This window comes from Temnothorax americanus, unplaced genomic scaffold (assembly GCF_048541705.1).
Source record: "Temnothorax americanus isolate GAGA-0224 unplaced genomic scaffold, ASM4854170v1 Scaffold25, whole genome shotgun sequence".
Taxonomy (NCBI): domain Eukaryota; kingdom Metazoa; phylum Arthropoda; class Insecta; order Hymenoptera; family Formicidae; genus Temnothorax; species Temnothorax americanus.
This window is the reverse complement of record NW_027509391.1, coordinates 358,960-379,082: the sequence shown is the minus strand read 5'-3', so window position 1 is coordinate 379,082 and position 20,123 is coordinate 358,960. Positions and strand designations below refer to the sequence as shown.

Below are 20,123 nucleotides of genomic sequence, written 5' to 3'. Positions count from 1 at the left end.
TTTCATCAATCCAGTGGCATACTTTACATTTACATTGATATCAGTGACTATTCACTGATTCACAGTACTATTCACTGATTCAGATTTAGAGATATATACTGCTATATTTCTGCTGACATTCTACCGACAAAATTTGCATGAGTGAATAATAGTTTCAAATTATGTTTTCGATAGATTTGACTATATCTATAATATAATCTATATATATATTATATGTATGTATATAAAATATATGTCGACCTTTTGATTTCTGTATCGAGCAGGTGCAATGGCATATTACATGGAAATAAAGAAGTTGACTGTATTGCCGAACTGAAAATGGAAAGAGCACTCTCGTTATGTCATGATAAAATATTCTTTTTATTAGTCTCTATTTTGGAATATGAACTTATAACAAATGTAGAAAATGTACGAACTATATATATATGTTCTTTTTTAATAGCACCCAAATAAGAAATATAGAATATGAGAGAATATGAAAAAATTAATGTAATAGAATATAATAGAATATGTTAAAATGTGTATCAAAAAGTACGGGGCGGCATAATAAATTCATGGATATATAGAATTTTGTTCCGAGGTCGAATACAAATTACGGATCGATTCGAAATAACGGGCTTAAAGCGAGCCGGTCGCCAAACTCATTATGCAATATCCGTTATCGTTATGTTGGGTTGCGCAGGTATACTATTTATGACAAAAAAACTGTGCAACGACAATATAATGATAACGATACTGCATATAACGAGTTAAGACCAAAGCACATATGACAGTCGTAGTCGTGTGGACGTAAGTAACGCACAAGCTTTGATTGGCGTATCCTGAATCCTGATCTGTCAGGTCGGGGACTACGACCGTCGTATATCGCTACGCCATGTTATATGTTATGTGCTTTGGCCGCGCGCCTTAAAGGTCTATCCAGACAAACTTGCATAAATGCATAACCAGGTATTTATTTAGAATAGCTACTGCACCTCAAATATCGATGAAATTAGGCTTAATCGATTCGTTTTTGCATAAAACGAAAGAATCTGGCAGAAAAATGCGGCGGTCTGCCCTGCGAAGCGAGATATTTAGCGTTAAAGTTGACGACTATCAGGTTATGAAACCTGTCATACCGACGCGATGTAGCGATTGTGGTAGCGACAGAAACATGCCCCGCGGCCACATGCGCATGCTCCGTGTCCGCACGCGCATGCAAAAGTGCGCGAATTTGAAACGTATGCATACTTATAATGCATAAATATAAATATGTACTTTTTATATACGAACTATTCTCTGCTTTAACAAACTATTTGTTAAATAATTTGTTAAAGCAGAAAATAGTTGGGGTATAAAAAGTACATATTTATATGTACAATGAATAGTTGGTATATAAATATGTACTTTTCGTATACCAACTATTCTCTGCTTTACAAATTATTTCTGCTACAGATATTATGCGTCGAAGTTAACGAAACAGAAATAATTTGTTAAAGCAGAGAATAGTTGGTATACGAAAAGTACATATTTATATACCAACTATTCATTGTACATATAAATATGTACTTTTCATACCCCAACTATTCTCTGCTTTAACAAATTATTTAACAAATAGTTTGTTAAAGCAGAGAATAGTTGGTATATGAAAAGTACATATTTATATACCAACTATTCATTGTAAATATAAATATGTACTTTTTATATACGAACTATTCTCTGCTTTAACAAACTATTTGTTAAAGCAGAGAAAAGTTCGTATATAAAAAGTACATATTTATATTTATGCATTATAAGTATGCATACGTTTCAAATTCGCGCACTTTTGCATGCGCGTGCGGACACGGAGCATGCGCATGTGGCCACAGAGCTGACAGAGCATGCGCATGTGGCCGCGGGGCATGTTCATGTCGCTACCACAGTCGCTACATCTCGTCGGTATGACAGGTTTCATAACCTGAGAGTCGTCAACTTTAACGTTAAATATCTCGCTTCGTTGGGCAGACCGCCGCATTTTTCTGCCAGATTCTTTCGTTTTATGCAAAAACGAATCGATTAAGCCTAATTTCATCGATATTTGAGGTGCAGTAGCTATTCTAAATAAATACCCATAACCATATGCATAAAGAAACGGCGTGGTCTATTTCCTTATTCACATGCATATGGACCAATCAATTCTCTTATGCCCGGTGTCCACGATGCAAGAACTTGGTCCAAGTTTTGGTTTAAGCCAATGAAACTGCTGCTTTCTGTAAGAGCTGCATGTTGATTGGCTTAAATCGAAACTTGGACCAAGTTCTTGCATCGTGGACACAGGGCATTATGCTTATGTTTATGGGCTTATGCAAGTTTGTGTGGATATAGCTTAAAGGTCAATCCAGACAAACTTGCATAGCGCATAAACATATACGCATAAAGGTGAAATTTCATGGGCAGTGAAAAGCAGCAGCAGATCGTACTGATTGGCTACAAAATAGAGAAGTTCTCGAGTATCTAGAACTTCTCTATTTTGTAGCCAATCAGTACGATCTGCTGCTGCTTTTCACTGCCCATGAAATTTCACTTTAAGAGACGTGCGTGGTCCATATGCATGTGCCGAAGGAAATAAGACCACGCCGTTTCTTTAAGCCCGGTGTCCACGATGCAAGAACTATGTCCAAGTTTCGGTTTAAGCCAATGAAACTGCTGCTTTTCCGTAAGAGCTGCAAATTGATTGGCTTAAACCGAAACTTGGACCAAGTTCTTGCATCGTGGACACCGGGCATTATGCATATGGTTATGCACCTATGCAAGTTTGTCTGGATAGACCTTAAAGCGGGGAGCACACACTTATATCTGCACAACGCATAATGCGTAAGCATAAGAAAATTGCGTGGGTCCACATATACGTATGTGCATAAGGAAATAGACCAATCAATTTTCTTATGCTCACGCCGTATGCGTTATGCAAAAGTCTGTGTTTCCCGCTTTTTACATTAGTTACAGAATCGCGGCCCTAGAGACGAAAACAAATTGCCCGCCGCCGGCGCTGCGCTGGCGCGAATGCCGCGCCGCGACTGCGCCGGTGAATCGGGTGAACGGTGAACCCGGTCCGATTTCTCGAAGTCGAGGGGCGCGCGCGGCGCGTTTGTTTCTCGCGCGTCGCCTCGCGCGGTGCACGCCGGTCCGATAGAAGACCCTGATAGAAGACCCTGCCGGCGGACCAATCGCGAGCCGGCATCGCGCGGCGACGACTGGCGACTGGCCGTGCTCTCGCTCTCAGTCCCGAGCCCGTAGTTGTCGATGGTTGTCGAGAAGTTGTCGTGAAGTTGTCGGTTCCTCTCTTTCGGCCCCCGTGAAGCCAGCGAGCCCAAAATTTTCCCGAGTGTTCCCGAGGCAGTGGCAGCGTCCAGGAAACGAGGAAACGATCCCGATCACCGTCAATCGGCCCGTTCGCAGGATCGTTCGCCGTCGCGCCGAAATCCCCGGCTGTCGCCGTCGCCGTCGCCGTCGCCGTCGCCGTCACCCTCACCCTCACCCTCACCCTCGCGTTCGCCCCGTTGTCGTGGTATCGAGAAAATATCGCGCCCGCGCGCGCTTAAAATAAACGGCGTTCGCCGGACCTCGCGTACGGCCACACACGCGCGCGCACGAACGCACGCACGCACGCACGCACACCCCGGATCGGAGAGGAAGGCGAGCCTGTTGTACCGCGTGTGATCATCCGCTGGAGACGGTGTCAACGAGTAAAGGTACAGAGAAAAACTTATGACGCGCGTCATGCGTGCGAGATAAAGTCGAGGAAAGAGGAGCAAAGGAGAGAGAGAGAACCGGAGCATCGCCGATGTATTGAAGATGCATGCTCGTCCTCTTTCCCCTCTTCCCCCGCGAACGTAGAACCGAACTCGGCGAGACCGGAATCCATCCGGTCCGCCGCGCGCCCGTTTTCTTATGTCAGACGCGAGGAGGTTCTCCTCCTCCGAGGCGGCAGGACGGGGCGCCCTGACGGCGACGCCGACGCCGACGCCGACGTCGGCGCCAGGACCGCGGCGACCCACTTTCGCGGGTCGCCGTGCGCCTCGCGTGCCGGCCGAATTGCCATTTCTTTATTGTCCTCGTATCGACAAAACACTGTCCTCCCGCGCCTTTCGCGCTTCCCTCTCCTCCCCCTTTCCCCCCTCCCCTCCCCTTCCACTTTTCTCCCTCGCTCGCCTCCATTCTCTAATTTGTGCATCGCACCGATATTCGCGTGAGCGACAGAATTTTATCTCTCTCTCTCTCTCTCTCTCTCTCTCTCTCTCTCTCTCTCTCTCTCTCTCTCTCTCTCTCTCTCTCTCTCTCTCTCTCTCTCTCTTTCTCCGCCTGCGCTATCTATTTTTCCCTTCTTCCTCTATCTCTCCATCCTTGTTCTATCCGAGAGGGCGAGCGTTACGCTATGCCGTGTCCGACCCCGACGCTCGCCGCCGTATCGTCATGCCGGCGTTGGACCTGTACGCTACTGTCAAAGTCGTGCGGTTCCCGCGGCCGAGCAGGTTGAGTCTCCCAACATACGCATGGGGTGGGGGAGGGTTGTCGAACAGCGCGGTCGCCGATTCACGCGTTATTTCACCCTCGTGGCATTTGACGAGCGCGCAACAAACGCGCGATAATGTCGCTTATAAATAAATCGTTTATTTTGAAAGTTGCGTGAATTTAAGGCAGCGGTGAACCGCGTTTGCTCCGCAAATGTGTCGCGGAACTCCGTTTGAACTTGTACTCCCGTCGCGTTTACGCTGCTTTCATTATGTCCATGGATATGATTTTTTTTTTATTTGCGCTCTTGCTTAAAACTCCATGCTTTGGAGTCTCTCGCATGCAGGGTTTGCGTTGCAAGGAAGTGTGATCATTGTATACGATAATAACGCCATGGTATGACGATGCTATATCTCTCTGTTTCAGAACGAGCAAGATGTCGGACCGAAAAGCAGTAATCAAGAATGCTGACATGTCGGAGGAAATGCAGCAAGACGCTGTCGATTGTGCCACTCAAGCTCTCGAAAAATATAACATTGAAAAGGTATATGCCTCCTCACACTCTGATCAAATGTTGACAGACGTAGTAGATAAAACGCACCGTGAACATTGCGCACACCAGATTGCAAAAGAAAATAAAATCGGAAGACTTGAACTTGGAGTAGATATATTTGTGTGCCAACAGATTCAGTTTTATTTTTTATTCAATCAAGAGATCCTGACGCGTTTTATAGGCATGGATTTAATTAATTTGCAATAAAACTAGAATTCGGTAATTCATCAATATTCTCGTATTAAGCCTTTAGCAACTTTTGCTAAGAGTAGAATAAAAAGAGTGCACAAAGATCTCGTAATTGAAGAGAAACTAAAGAATTCAATAGGTAAATTGATATTTTGAATCACGTCTTATTAATGTAATGGACCTGGGAGAATTGAATTGAAAATTTAAACGCCGTTATCGAAATTATTATATACCGAAGGTAGATTCTGTTTGTCGAAAAAGTCTGTTATTTGTTGTGTCAAGTTGTACAGGATGAGATTGTTAAATCAATAATCGCTATTGATTCTACCATTAATATCCATTGGTTTTGGCTTTCAGGACATTGCGGCGTTTATCAAGAAAGAGTTCGATAAAAAGTACAACCCAACGTGGCATTGTATCGTAGGACGTAATTTCGGTAGCTATGTGACGCACGAAACAAGACATTTTATCTATTTCTACCTTGGTCAGGTAGCCATTCTCCTCTTTAAGAGCGGATAAACTTGTTTTTGCTATCCTCCCGAACATCTTTTTTCCTTCCTCTCTTCCTCCCTTGCTCACTATGCAAAATACATACATTTAAAATCATCGCCATGTGTAAAAGAGACTTCATTACTCATTATGTATACATTGGAAAATTTATTTTAAAAAAAGCAACGTATGCTCCCGATAAGCAAGTGAAGAGAAATATCAATGTTTCTTGATATATGTCGTTATATAAGTGGAAGGATACTCCGAAAGAGAAATTCTAAGAAGACACACGGTCGAAGGATTAGGGAGATAAACTGGGGGAAAAAAAAGAAGAAAAGAATGACATACAACCTTACATGTTAAAATGTATTTTGTATGTCAAGAAGTTTGTTGTGTTCTTGTTTTATATTATTAGGTAAATGCGCAGAATACGGTTAAGTTCAATACTGGCGATTTTAACTAAGTAAATTTTAGCGTAATTGTTTAACGTATAGTGTTCGAGCGACACTCTAAGTGTAATACATATTTCGCGTTGAGTGGGTTCGCGTCAAGCGTACCTCGCTTGCGCTGGAAGTACATGGTATCCGTTAAATAATCGCCAATAATGAATGTAAGCCCGAACGAGATTGATTGCCCCTGCAATTGTTATTTTATATTAATTGGTAACCATCGTAGTTTCTTACGTAAACCGCATACTGATCAACTTGATTTTGTATTTGCCATGCAACTGCGACTGACATTTTTGTTTTTGTTAGATTAAGCATTCTCAGAATGATTGAACGGAAAAGGAAAAAAACGAGCTCAATCTCTCTTTCGACGTGCGATTATCATCGTACTCTATTGATAACTTTATTTCGATCGGATATAAAACTAACATGCTATTGAATAACAAATATCTGACTCGTTCATTGCTACCTTCACAATTTTTATATTGTGCACAGAGTATATAACATGAAAAAAGGGGGGGAAAGACATTTTATCTCGTGGCGATGTATACTTAGGAGAATATTCATTTCCGGAAAGGAAAATATCATCTACCCATATTAAATTCTTTTATGTAATATTCAACACTCCATATTACGATACTTATATATATATATATATATATATATATATATATATATAATATATAGATTATACATATATGATATATTATTTATACATAGAGTGCAATCTTCAAACAATTTTTCATGCAGTATTTAATTATCGTAAACGTTGCTACATTGTTCAAATTTTAGACTGACTATAATAATATCAAACTATCGTGCATAATCCTCTTTTTTTTTTAAAATAGAAGTTTGCAACACCACTTTTATAAGCAGCGAATATGTAGCAGAGTGTTCGAAAGTAAAAATCACGATAAAAGATACCGAGTCGTATTCTGAAGATCAAAACTTTTGAGAACATCTGAAGATATTCGACATGTTATCACGTTTATTTTCTTTTATTTATTTATTGTACATATATTCCAGCAGGTTTATTGACTCATAAATATTGCATATATTATTAGTGACACAGAATGATCTGTACCTTTACGGTGTTATATGATGTACGTTATGCTTTCGCCGTACTTGCTACATGAGATCGGTTTAGGAAATACATCGCTAATGGGTTCGAATTTAATCACCGGTGGTATAAAAGCCAATTGTACTTTGTATACACGAACCTGTTACGTGAAGAACCTGTTACGCTGTCAGGCGGTGGTTGTTACATTCACTTTATTTGCCAAAACGTCAAGAGCCGCTTCCGGAACGTGCTTTTTCGAAACGTCGCAAGTAAAATGGGAACTATTTTTTCCCGAGAGACACACGGGTTAACAAGTGAACAATAAATGTGGGCATGACAAAATCACTTTGGTTTTTTTTCTTCTTGAAATCGAGCTTTCGAGGACAAGAATCGCTCTGTCGCACCTCCGCCGATTTCACGATCGAGTCTACATGCAGAAGATGCGGTAAAAGCAGATAAATATTATTGTGCTTAACAATAAAAATCAGTTCCACCCACGAATCTATGTACCTTTCTTTTCAGCGAGGCGCTATATATATATAAAATGGGGAGCGATGCTATCCTACATAAGAGAACGGTATCGAACGTCACAAGGTCGAGTTTTCCCTAAAATTACGATGCTGAAATACCAGAGAGGGGAAAAAAAACGAATTGCGGTCGTAACACGCGCGCGCTTTGAAGCCTACGCACGCGATATTGCCAGGAACATCAATAATGTGTTCTCGATAAAATTCAACCTTGTGAATTATAATGCGGAGTGGCCGACTGGATGACTACCTGTTGTGTTTTGCATAATTTGCGTAACTTTATTAGATATATCTCATTTCCGCTCCTAACGACTATAAATATCTGTGCTTCTGCAACGCCATGCACACGTCCGTATCTATATATGTGAAATGTACGTATACGTGTGTAAAAGCGATATCTGTGCTTTCTTTCAGAATCCCCTAAAAATAAGAGAATGATTCTTTTAACTCCTTCACCCTATTTACGATATTAAGATTGACAACATTGTCGTTGTTACATTTATTGATATTCAGTTTACCGCTACAGAATCCGCTATGTACATCTGAGGAAAAACTAACAATACATCGTAATCTTATTTGAAATTACTAATTTTAATACATATTTACATGTATCTTTCAGTCTTTTAAAGTTACTTACAAATTAAAACAAAAAAAAAAATATATATATATAAGTAAAATAAGTCGTATTTCTCTCTTTCTCTCAATACATATTTCGTATTTCAATGTATATATATTGACGATTGACGATATATCGATAAGTATTGAGAAATACGACTTATTTTACTTATTTATAACCACTATGTCTATAGTTGAATCTATAGATTTATAATTAATTACAATGTTAATTATATCACTAATATAAGTAATTTAAAGAAATTTTTCCAGTGCAGTGCGAGTGGAAAAATTATTAATATCCCATTCATTCTTAAGTCCGTTATTACGAATTTCATATTTTATTGGAGCGTAAACAATATTTCGAGGATTACCAAGAAATTCGTGATTAAATAAAGTCCTTTCTAATAGATTGACAATTTAAGTCAATAGTTGTGTCAAACGCAAATATTGATTCAAAGATAATTATCTTAAAATTTCTCCGATAAGTATAATTGACTTTTCGTACAATTTTTTGTCTCTACAAAAAGCTTTAAAAGTTCGATGAACTTTAGTAGATCAATCTTGGAAATTCGTCATCAGACTTAATATTTTGTCAAACAAAAGATCTTTTGCGTCTTTTGCCCACATAAAGTCGAGGTGACTAAATTTCTCAAGCGGCACGCGGAATTTTCCAATCGGATTGCCAAGATCCTTGTATAATTGGTCGACGTCCTGCGAATGATAAAGACACGGTGTAAGTGCAATGTAATCATTAGTACAATTGAAACAGTATCGTATGTGGCATTTGACTTTAGTATCTCGATTATATTTTCAGGATATTTATTAAAAAAATAATACGATAATAATAATACGAAAGCTTATGTGCGCGTGTATGTGTGAAAAAAATATCCTGGCAAATATATCGTAAATATCTAAAGTCGAATAAAATATTACGTATAAGAATATTACGTATACGAACTTTGACATTCGCCAACCAATCATTGGTGCTGTAATGTAATGAAACTGGCACTTTGATCTTTCTCAAATTATATTCCGGAGGACTGAACGTACCGTATCTCATCAAATTCCCGACCCATGAGTAGTCGTATTGTCTGAATTTTCCCGGTGTAATCAAAAACCCTGATGAGAACAGATTCGTAATTTACAAAAATTATATATATATATATGTTATTTTACAAAATTTTAAAAAATGTTTATTGAACGCATAGGATATTTCGCCAATTTTATACAAATATAATATGAGGTATATTAATAGAAATGAAGGTTTACCGGTCTTAACAAGTTGTGAATAATGCATAAACTGTTTTGTTGATGCGCCAGCTGGAACGTGTTCCAGGATTAATGGTAGAAGAGTCTGCAAAGGTGACAGCAACATCATGAATAAATATATATCGAATTAATAATGAATTGACATTAATTCAGATTATTTGATAACTAACGGCACAAGGAGTGCTATGATAAACCAGCTTACTATTTAGCGAATAATCGTCTCATTTTACAAGTTAACTATAAGTATGTTAAAGACAATATCGTACAGTATTTAACTGGTCTTTGTTGAATCCGCCGAACAAAAAAAGTATATTTGAGCACAAGGGTTGCGTGATAGCGTCCTCCGCGCATACGATTCTTGCGAATAACTTGAGGGTTTCGCTAGTAGGCTCGAAATCATACATGCCGATTAGTTTCATCAGTTCCTGCAACGAGGCCATTGAAGTCCAAAAAGACGATCGCGATTATTATTTTCTTATCGAGATTAGACTTACGTACCTCTAAAGGACCACTGAACCTTGCTATAAATTGCATAATGGGATTATCCATCCTGGCGCAATAAGCGACTGGTGCCAACGCGAACATCGCCTGTATCTTGTCCTGATATTCGGGCCGTTCCGACGACATGACGAAAAAGGAGGTCGTACCTTGGCTATGCCCCAGATAGAATATTTTTTGGCGGCCAGTTATCTTCAAAATGTAGTCTATCATCGCTGGAAGATCGTACATACCAAATTCGTGAAAACTGCAAAAAAGGTACGATTTTTATGAATTATTCCTCAATCCTTAATCTGAAATGGATAACTCTACTTTGTATCTGTATCAGGTAGAAATGAAAAAATTATCTAAAGATGGTGCGCGTGCGCGCGCGTGTAGGTGTGTGTAAGGGCTAAAAGTTCTAATTACATACTTAGTTTTTACTGCACAAAAATTTGTCGAACACATTGCATATCGTAGTTACAACATGTCAAAAAATAGCTCTTTTTGGAACTTTAATCACAAATTTCTCAAAATTGTGACATAATAATAGTGCAATTTAGCACAAACGAGATTTGTATTGCAGTTTCTAAAAGCCTATGGAAAACCTTTAAAATTGTTCGTGTGTATTTTTATCATTGAACAATGTTATCGTTCTGTAGGTGTTAAAAAAAAGAACTCTTAGTTGAAACTAATTGTAAGTCGATTTCTATCAATACAAATTAACTTTAAACTTTTATTTTTTATCTTTTTCTAATTCTTAGAACTAGAGTGCGCAATATATGGATATAATTTACGTAATTTTATTTTTAATATTTCAAATATCTTTTGAGCTGCAAACACATGTTACATTTGACTGATAAATATCTAATAAGTATTTAATCCGAAAAAAACACCAAATGTCATTATCAAGAAGTGATAATACCTCGCCTGACCGATAAAAAAAGATATTATAGATATTTTTATCGCAATTTCTGCTGCACCTGTATAAATATGTCGTTGCAGATGCATCTCGAATTTTGATATTGATTTAAACATTGCATGTTGTTCTTATTGCATTTTTTTATTGTTATTGTTTGCAAAATTGATACTAATTCTGATATTATTTAATTATTATGTTGAAAGTAAAATCTTTATCGTAATCAGATGATCGAAGAAATATGGGTGATTAAAAGAGCACAATTAAACTTTTTTTTCGCTAAGATAACGCGCGCAAATTGATTTTATCTTGAAACTATTACGTGAATACTGTAATCATTTTGATCCATGTCTCCTTTCTCACTGCGTCGCATACACTGAGAAAAAAAGTTGTTAACTTGACTAAATATTTTTAACTAATTATTAATTTTTCAATTGAAATACTTATGTATTTAAATTAAATGCAACATATTTTTTAAATCTAACATGACGTAATTTACTCAAATACTTCAATATTTCAATTAAAAGAATAATCAGTTAAAAATATTTAGTCAAGTCAACAAACTTTTTTTCTCAGTATACGATTAGTTATTTATTGGAATTTATATATAGCCACATAGGGGGGAAATAGGGAAATATTCATTTTTTCCTGAAGCTCTAAATACACGATTTCTTAAAATGTGATAACGTCGTTGCGATGACAATGATTCAATTTGAGAACAACTCGATAGGATAGAATTGTTAAAATTGTGCCATTATCATTATGGCGTTATTTCGATAAATCATCGATTAATCGAATGATAGACTTAAAAATGATAAATATTACCTCCCATGGGTTTAAACTTAAATTTCTTCATTCGACGTATATATATGTTTAAAGATAAGATTAAAGATACTTGACATTCCTGGCGTCAAGCTTCCATCGTCTCGTGCTGACTATCTTTCAAACGCGTGCTATTAGTGTGTCGTAATCGGTAATAGTTTCATTTTTCGCTATTTACATACACGTTTGTTTTTCTTCCATGCTATTTACATTTATTATCCTCACCTGAAATCCCAGAAAAGTTCTCTCCGAATATCCGGGAGCAGGTGCTTGCGTCCATACACATTGCCACGTGTATTACCGAGCCACACGTCGTAACCCGCGTCCGCCAGAATCAATGCTTGATTTCAAAAGGACATAACGGAATTATAACAGCAGATAATATTTGACAGTATTTTCATTACGGTAAATACAAACACTGGAACGTATAGATGGAGAAAAGAAAAATTTTCAATCTGTGCAGATCTTCGCGCGCGCGCGCGCGCGCGATTTTACTTTGTTTCAAAAAAACATATTTTGCTCTATTATAAATTATATGAAGAATACACGTGTGTATTATGCGATAAAGTACTCGCGCTCGGGAATCAAAAAATCAAATGCTTTTATTGGAGAAATGCACTTTCTTTACCTAAGCTTTTCTGCGGCCCAGGAACGACCCAACACGCCGAGCTGCACAGAAGGCCGTGCATCACAAATGCCACGGGTTTTTGCACTTGCGAGTTATTGTAATTAGTACGCCCTGTTATCCGATGCATTTCCAAGATATAACCGTCCGAAGTGAGTACCTCGTGCAGCTCCCCATGGTAACCGAACTTGCTCACTAATTGCAACTGTACAATATGGTAACGTTTTCATTACTGATAGATTGGTCGACGGATTGATAAAAAACTAAGGAAGGCCGAGAGAGATTAAAATGATAAACGTATGTCAGAAACTTGGTTCGTTATATTTACGTGTTTTATAAATAATAATATTTATAATATATAAAGGTACTTGTTATAATTGTTTAATAAAAAGTTAATGAAGCTTAAGGCTCCCGGATGGTCACCGCGGCCATATTGGATTCTTACTATCGAGGCGAGGAAAACACCCAATTTTGTTGTGCATGCCATTTAAAAAAAAAAAAAAAGACATTTCAATAAAACATCACTATATAGATCGTTTCAAAACACTTCCGAAATTTGCCGAAAACTACCCTTTTCCCTCGACAATAAACAAACAACAAACAGCCATAAAACAAAGCCTAAACATACGGGAAAAACAGCCGTTTAACGACTATCGAAAGGAGGTGAAAACGTTCCTTCCGCATGCAAATCTTACTTTTCGGCCAATTTTACGACTTTCACGAATACGTTAAACGTTAGAGCATGCACAAGCACAGAGCGAATAATAAAGAAATAGCACGCACACAACAAAATAGGTTGTCAACATGTCACAAGACAGAATTCTCCATTGGAGAGAGTGAGAGGAGAGAGTTCTGATTTCTGCCGCGACGGTACGTCGCCACCGTCAACGCAGAGTTCTCGGCTGACCATCCAGGAGCCTTAAATAATTTAATAAGGGAATCTCAGAAATATATAGATTTATTAGTCGATATATCGGTTTTCTCATTGAATCGATAAAGATGTTAAGATATTTGTAATTGCATTAATATGAGGCGTAGGCAAATGCAAAGTCACCTCGATCGACGAAAATTGTTTCAACCTTCGTGTAATTGTCTTTTTTATTTTACTTTTTATTCTCGACAAATGTACTTACAATGCTAAGCGACGTATCTGCCTGTGTGGCTATCAGAAATTCCGGATCTTCGAATTCCTTGATCATCGGTATCTTGTCTATCGACGGGACATCCGGCAACTGGTCCATCGAGGAGTACGGCATCGCGCTGGCGGATGCCAGAATCAAGAGCAAGAGAATCGACATCGTTGATGTCGCGCGACGAGATCGTTGCTGATGCAGGAGATCGGCTCGAACTGTTAGTGTGCGCGATTTTCTTCCCGAATGTGCAGCGTATATATACTTATGTGGCGCTGCTTATTTACTGAGAATACCGGAATGTGTTTGCTATTTTATGCGATCTTATCGAGTACTACCTATCGTAATCCATCCGTCATAATTTCTGATTTGATGATATTAAGCTGTGATTGAGGTGTACAGAAAGAAAGGGAGCCAAAGGCTCTTATCGATGTTTGATTGTGCTGCTCAATCGATTATTATTTATCTATAAATTGATACTGCATTTTATAAACTTTCTGCGCGCAGCTGCGTAGCTGCTCGCAACATCGCGTATCTGTTTATACGAATTTTATCGAAAGAAACAACGCTCTGAAAGAAAGAAAATAATTGTTTGCAATTGATCGCTACTGATAAAGTGCAGGTAGATAGGGAAATCTATTGTAATCTTCGATTCGAAAGTTGATTTTAGATAGTCCCGCTCTCGTAGATCATTTCTTTTTTTTATCACAAGTTGATTCGTATATACGTACAACTTTATTCGTTTAATCATCGATTCCTTAGTGTTATAAATCTACTAATTTTAAATCTTTGATGTTATACACAATTCATTTTATGGATCATAATTTTCATAAATCAAAGAAGCTTATTATTCCTTAATTTATTATTAAATTATATTATATGAGCGAGATGATGACGCAAGAAAAACACAAATTAAAACGTTAAACGAGAAAAAAATGATATGTTAATACGAAAAAATGGGAATTTATAAGGGTGAGTGTAAAATGCAAGATATATACGTATCACATTTCAAGTATACGAAATATTTTATAAGGACGCGTGAACACATTGACAAAGAGATTGATAATTCAAATCGGTGTATATCGAATTATATTGAGTACAAGCGTTGATCTCGGAATGAGACAATCCTGACGCTGTGTGGCAATTGTATCTTTATTACGAGGACTTCTTCATTTGACTGATTATATGATCGTACACGAGCTTCTTCACATCCTTAGCCCACACGTAGTCCACGTGATTAAATTTCTTATCCGCTATTAAGATTTTACCGGCGGGATTGCCCAGTTCGCTATACAACTTTTCCACATCCTACATACGAGAAGAATCAAAATATAATTACAAACATTGGCGCTAACGTACAATTTCATTTGATGCTTGACTAACAGTAAGTTTCAAATAATCACTGACTACATTTCAGTGCCATTTAATTATATAATAACTTACTCATTACAATTGAGCATCAACAAGGATCGTAAGATCATTTTGATGTTTAACCCTCGCCCACAGCGTTAGAGCGTCAAATGAAAAGGTACTCTAATTATCCTGACACATCATATAGGTACTCGAGATAATCGTTTTGTATAAAGAAACACAAACCTTGACATTTGCCAACCAATCGTTTTCACTGTAGTACAAGTAGATCGGTACTTTGATCTTGCTCAAATCGTAGCTCGGTGGAGTAAATGTGCCGTATAAATCTTTATCTCCAAATGTTCCGTGATCGTATTGTCTAAATTTCCCCGGTGAGATTAGCCTTCCTGTTGACAGATTTGCCGCTGTTATTATGGCAATTGTTTAAGAGATTTGAGTGTGACGGATATTTCATTATCTTTATACATAACGCGCATTATACTATAGCGAGTTCGATCGCTTGTGTTGCCAAGTAGTGTATACGCTAAGAATTATTTAATTAAGAATTATTTATAAAAATATTCAACGATAAAAACATAATGTAAAAAATGTTTGATCGACAAAATACCTGATATTGTCACACTTTTAACAGAATATATTGGATATTTTATCGGTCAAGAACTTATATCATGCTTTTGTATTAGTTTGGTGCAGTAAAATGTTGGATTTTTGCTAACTGAAAATATTGGTTCAATCATATTAGTTTTATAGCATAATCTTATACATATATATAATTTTGCTTTTATCATTATAGCTACACTTCTCATTGTAGTTATTGTGCTCATAAAACTTTTTCAAGAACGCGTTTTGATCGTTTTGTTTAAAGTTTATGAATTCTAACAAAAAAAATTCATGTAATTTTTTTAAATATAAATTCAAATTGGGGAATAAAACGCTACTGCAGTTTGTTATATCCCCCTTATTTACCGGATTTGGTTGTTTACAGACTACCAGATTTTCAAAAATTTGAAATATTTTCTAAAAAATGAAAATGATGTCGAAAAAGCTGTAAAACAATTCATCGATTTTAATAATAATACGACATTACAATAAATATCCGCCATTTCATATGCACTAACCTATAGTACTTAAGTATATTCATATAGCAATTTTATGGTACTATAATACAACCAGTGCATATCTGGCGAATTTATTATTATATTAATATGAATGAACGTTTATACCAGACTTGATGAGTTGCGCGTAGTGAACGAGTTGCATCGTGGCTGTATCAACAGGAACATGCCCTAAGATTACCGGTAGAAGAGCCTATAAGAGAGACAAGAGCGATATAAATATATATATAACGATTGACATTATTACTCAATAATTACTCAATTAATACTCAAAGTTGCGACGTTGCGAAATAATGCACAATCTTAATAATACCGATATAGTTGAAAGTATTATAAGAAAAATCACTATATATATGTATTATTTGACAAAACAAAATATTATCATTTTTTAATTTATATTTGATATACAATATTTTTGTGTATATTTGATATAAATTTGATTAGCTTGCCTATAGTATATATAATTTAATTAACGCTTGAATTTGAAATAAGATGCGCTTAAAAATATGCTTGAAAAATGAAAGATATATGCTTATTATGAATATGCTGATATTAAAGGCGCGTACCGGATCAAATTGTTCAATGTCGAATCCAGTCGTCAGGAACAGTGAATTCGAACATATTGGTTGAGTGATAGCGTCTTCCGCGCACACTAATTGTTCAACTGCTTTTACGAAATCGTTGGTAGGATTGAATTTGTACATGCCGATTAAATTGAAGCATAACTGCAACGGTACATTTAAACTGTCAGAAAACTACAGAAAATCTTTGAGAAAAATCAATTCTTTTTTAAATCCAGAGGAGTCACGTACGTCGATGCTATTGACGAATTGTGCCAGCAGCTGAAAAAGGGGACTTTTCATCCTGCCGCAGTAAGCGATCGGAGCCATAGCGTACATTTCCTCGATATATTCCTGATACTGCGGTCGTCCCGTCGCCATAACGAAGAAGGCGGTGGTACCCTGACTGTGCGCCAGATAGAACATTTTTTTGCGGCCAGTCGTCTCCACAATACGATCTATCATCGCTGGAAGATCACGCGTGCCGATTTCGTTCCAGCTGCAATATGGCAATAGGAGTATGCACTCGCATGAATTACTGCATTTACGTTCGGCTAAAAGAAAAGGCAAAGTACACTAAAGCACGGGGAAAAAACATTATTCTTGCTAAATTTTAAATACTGTTATGAATTCTTATCTCTTATATATGCAGTTACATGTATATATGCTTTTACATATAATGCGCTTTTTATGTAATGTTTTATTGGAGATATTGATTAATGATTTTTATATAAATAATCTGCTTAACGTGTCTTTTGAGTGTTTGTCATAATCGGATAATCGGAGATAATTGATTAAATTTTTTTCTGACAAGATAATACGTTGACAACAAAACGGCACTTCTTTTAAGATAAATGCGAATTTGAAACTGACATAAATAAGAAAACGATATATTTTCCTCGAAATATCGTTTTCTTATTTATTTGTTCGCGCAGAATAGTGAATAAAGTTTGTTGAAAATTTTCGAAACAATTCTAAGTATTGCAACAAAATTATTTTAGCACTTTATTTCTTTGTTTGAGCTTTCAATCAAATTTCTGATAAGAGCTTGAAGTTAAGTGAAAAAATTAGTTTCATATATTTTTTAATTCTTATAATCTTTAAGTCATTTAAACCGTAGACTTTGACGTTGCCATTGAGAAGAAATTAAATCCAATTTGGTCACAAAGCGAAAAGGGATGTCGATTGGTTGTAATATACAATAAGATATTCAAACTATCTTAATTTGCCACACATATTATCTACAATTATCTAAAATCTAGATATTGTCATAATGAGTAATTACGAACACCTGTTATGATTATATCATTGCTACTTATTGCATTCTTGGAAATCGTGACGATTAGTATACCTACAAATGCAAGTTAAGTAGATGAATAATAAACATCAGCATGCTTATTGTCATTGTCAAAATGATTCTATTACTATTTTGATCATATTAAAGTGATAAGAAGAAATGTGAAAAAATTCATTGTATATATACGTATACTTTTTGATATTATTAGAAAATTTTATGTGAGAAAATTTATGAAACTTTTTCAATCGTTTTATTTGATCGATTCTTTACAGAAACTCGTTTTCATTAGAAACAAGCAAGATCAAATTGACCCATATGTGTAGTTTAACATATAAACTTGAGCTTTTCTTATCTGACTTATATAGATTAGATTAGAGATATTAATATTTCTACGCTGCAACTATTTCACATTACTCGCTAATTAAATTTTATTTTTAACTATGCTGCGCGAATGTTATAATTATTTCTTCGTGTCTCGCTGTTGACATATTGTATACATGCACACACATAATATCAATTCTCACCTGAAGTTCCAGTATTCTTTCATCGAGATTTTCTCAGATACATGAGTATTAGCATATGGATTACCACGCGCGTTACCGAGCCACACGTCGTATCCCTCATCCGCCAGAATAAACGCTAAAACATTAACATCGAAACACAATAATAAAGATAAATATATTGGCCAGTATATGCAGACGATGGAATATGCCCTCTTACTTGACGACTTTAACACTAAAGTTATGCTTTTTCTTTACCTAAACTTCTCTCACGGCCGGAAATAGCCCAACTCGACGAGTCGCAAAAAATGCCGTGCATCACAAATGCAATAGGTTTTTGCACGTTTGAATCGGTAGAATTAGCTCGTCCTTTTATCCGATGTAGTTCCAAAATATATCCGTCGGAAGTGGTCACTTTATGCAGCTCACCGTCGTATCCGTATTTGCTTATCAGTTCCATCTGTGCAATAGAACGATAGTTTTCTAAATCGGTTATACATATATATATATAGCGAGAGAGAGAGAGAGGGTGTGTGTTAATCAAAAGATATTATTTTTCTCATTATATCAATTAATTGCCAAACAAATATTTAACTCGAGAATAGTCACCTGTACTGATTTTTACATCCCATTGCAGCGTCGAAAAACGTAGTTCTTTCTAATCTAATAACTAATCGAGAATCTCCATATCTTTTATTTGAATGTTCTGACAATGAGACTTAATTTGCATAATAGGAAAAGTTTGTGACCTGTATATTTATAGTACTTATTGAAACTTGCTAAGGTAGAAATCACTCCAGATGATTGTTTACGCAAAGAAAAAAAACAGGTGATTGTTCCCGGATTAAGAAAATCATTTAAAATTTTTAAAAAATCGTCACGTTTCGAACATAAGGATGAAAATTATTTTTGCATAATTTATAGCTCATCTATTTCTTAAATTCGCATTTAGTTTGATGCGTAAATTTGTATATTGGATGAAAAAAGCAAAAGTTTTTCACTCACCGTGGTAAGCAGTGCATCCTCAGGGAACTTCGCAGGTAGGAACAGGTCCGGGATACGTGGTATCCGTTCTGATGGATTCAGTTTCGGTATTTTATCTGTTATATTAGTAAACAATTCAGCATTCGCGGACGCCAGAATCCAGACGAGGAACATCGGCAGCAACATGATCGCTCGATGAGATCGCATAGACTGATGAACTCGAAAAGAATTAAGTCGAATAATTTTCTCAAATGTGCGACGGTTATATATACAGTGCTTATGTCGTTTATGTATGATAAATAACGTCAGAGTATCTGGAACTCTATGCAACCTTTCGATGCCATTTGTTAATTTATCACAATTTCCTGCTTCCATAATGAATAATGATCGACGGTGGTAAGCCGTAATTGACATCGCGAAAACAAAGTAAAAGATCCATGGGCCTTATCGCTGCCCTAAGTGGCTGGTTACTCACGAAATGATATAGTATTTTGTACTATCCGCACGTGCGTAGCGCATTTTCATTTTTTCTCAGATTGAAAATTCAATGAAAGAACTGAAAAAAGTTGCCTTTCGACGTTACCTCGAAGTAAATAGCGAGTCGTTAAAATCGCTATTTACAAATAAATTTTACAAATCAAAGACCTGCAATATCAAAGATATATGTCGCGTGCGAGCTGGTCGAGAATTTGAGATTGTCTAAAG

The 20,123-nt window shown here is 36.7% G+C and overlaps 3 protein-coding genes across 3 annotated transcripts; 1 reads left to right on the top strand and 2 right to left on the bottom strand.

Annotated features, from left to right (window-relative positions):
- Window positions 1-3,196: 3,196 nt before the first annotated feature.
- On the top strand, window positions 3,197-7,708 carry LOC143899053 (dynein light chain 2, cytoplasmic). The gene is made up of 3 exons (XM_077409005.1): window positions 3,197-3,710; window positions 4,897-5,014; window positions 5,570-7,708. Exons 2-3 carry the CDS (start codon window positions 4,907-4,909, stop codon window positions 5,729-5,731), a joined length of 270 nt encoding a protein of 89 aa, XP_077265131.1. The 5' UTR covers window positions 3,197-3,710; window positions 4,897-4,906; the 3' UTR covers window positions 5,732-7,708.
- Window positions 7,474-14,500, bottom strand: LOC143899049 (lipase 3-like). Its single transcript, XM_077408997.1, has 8 exons — window positions 13,595-14,500; window positions 12,465-12,666; window positions 12,062-12,176; window positions 10,117-10,363; window positions 9,885-10,043; window positions 9,619-9,703; window positions 9,308-9,468; window positions 7,474-9,060 (listed from the first exon to the last, which is right to left on the bottom strand). The coding sequence occupies exons 1-8, from the start codon at window positions 13,757-13,759 to the stop codon at window positions 8,905-8,907; spliced, it is 1,290 nt and encodes a 429-aa protein (XP_077265123.1). The 5' UTR covers window positions 13,760-14,500; the 3' UTR covers window positions 7,474-8,904.
- Window positions 14,501-14,650: 150 nt separating this feature from the next.
- Window positions 14,651-19,659, bottom strand: LOC143899047 (lipase 3-like). The gene is made up of 8 exons (XM_077408994.1): window positions 19,440-19,659; window positions 18,693-18,894; window positions 18,459-18,573; window positions 16,890-17,136; window positions 16,644-16,802; window positions 16,186-16,270; window positions 15,188-15,348; window positions 14,651-14,899 (listed from the first exon to the last, which is right to left on the bottom strand). Exons 1-8 carry the CDS (start codon window positions 19,623-19,625, stop codon window positions 14,747-14,749), a joined length of 1,308 nt encoding a protein of 435 aa, XP_077265120.1. The 5' UTR covers window positions 19,626-19,659; the 3' UTR covers window positions 14,651-14,746.
- Window positions 19,660-20,123: the final 464 nt, after the last annotated feature.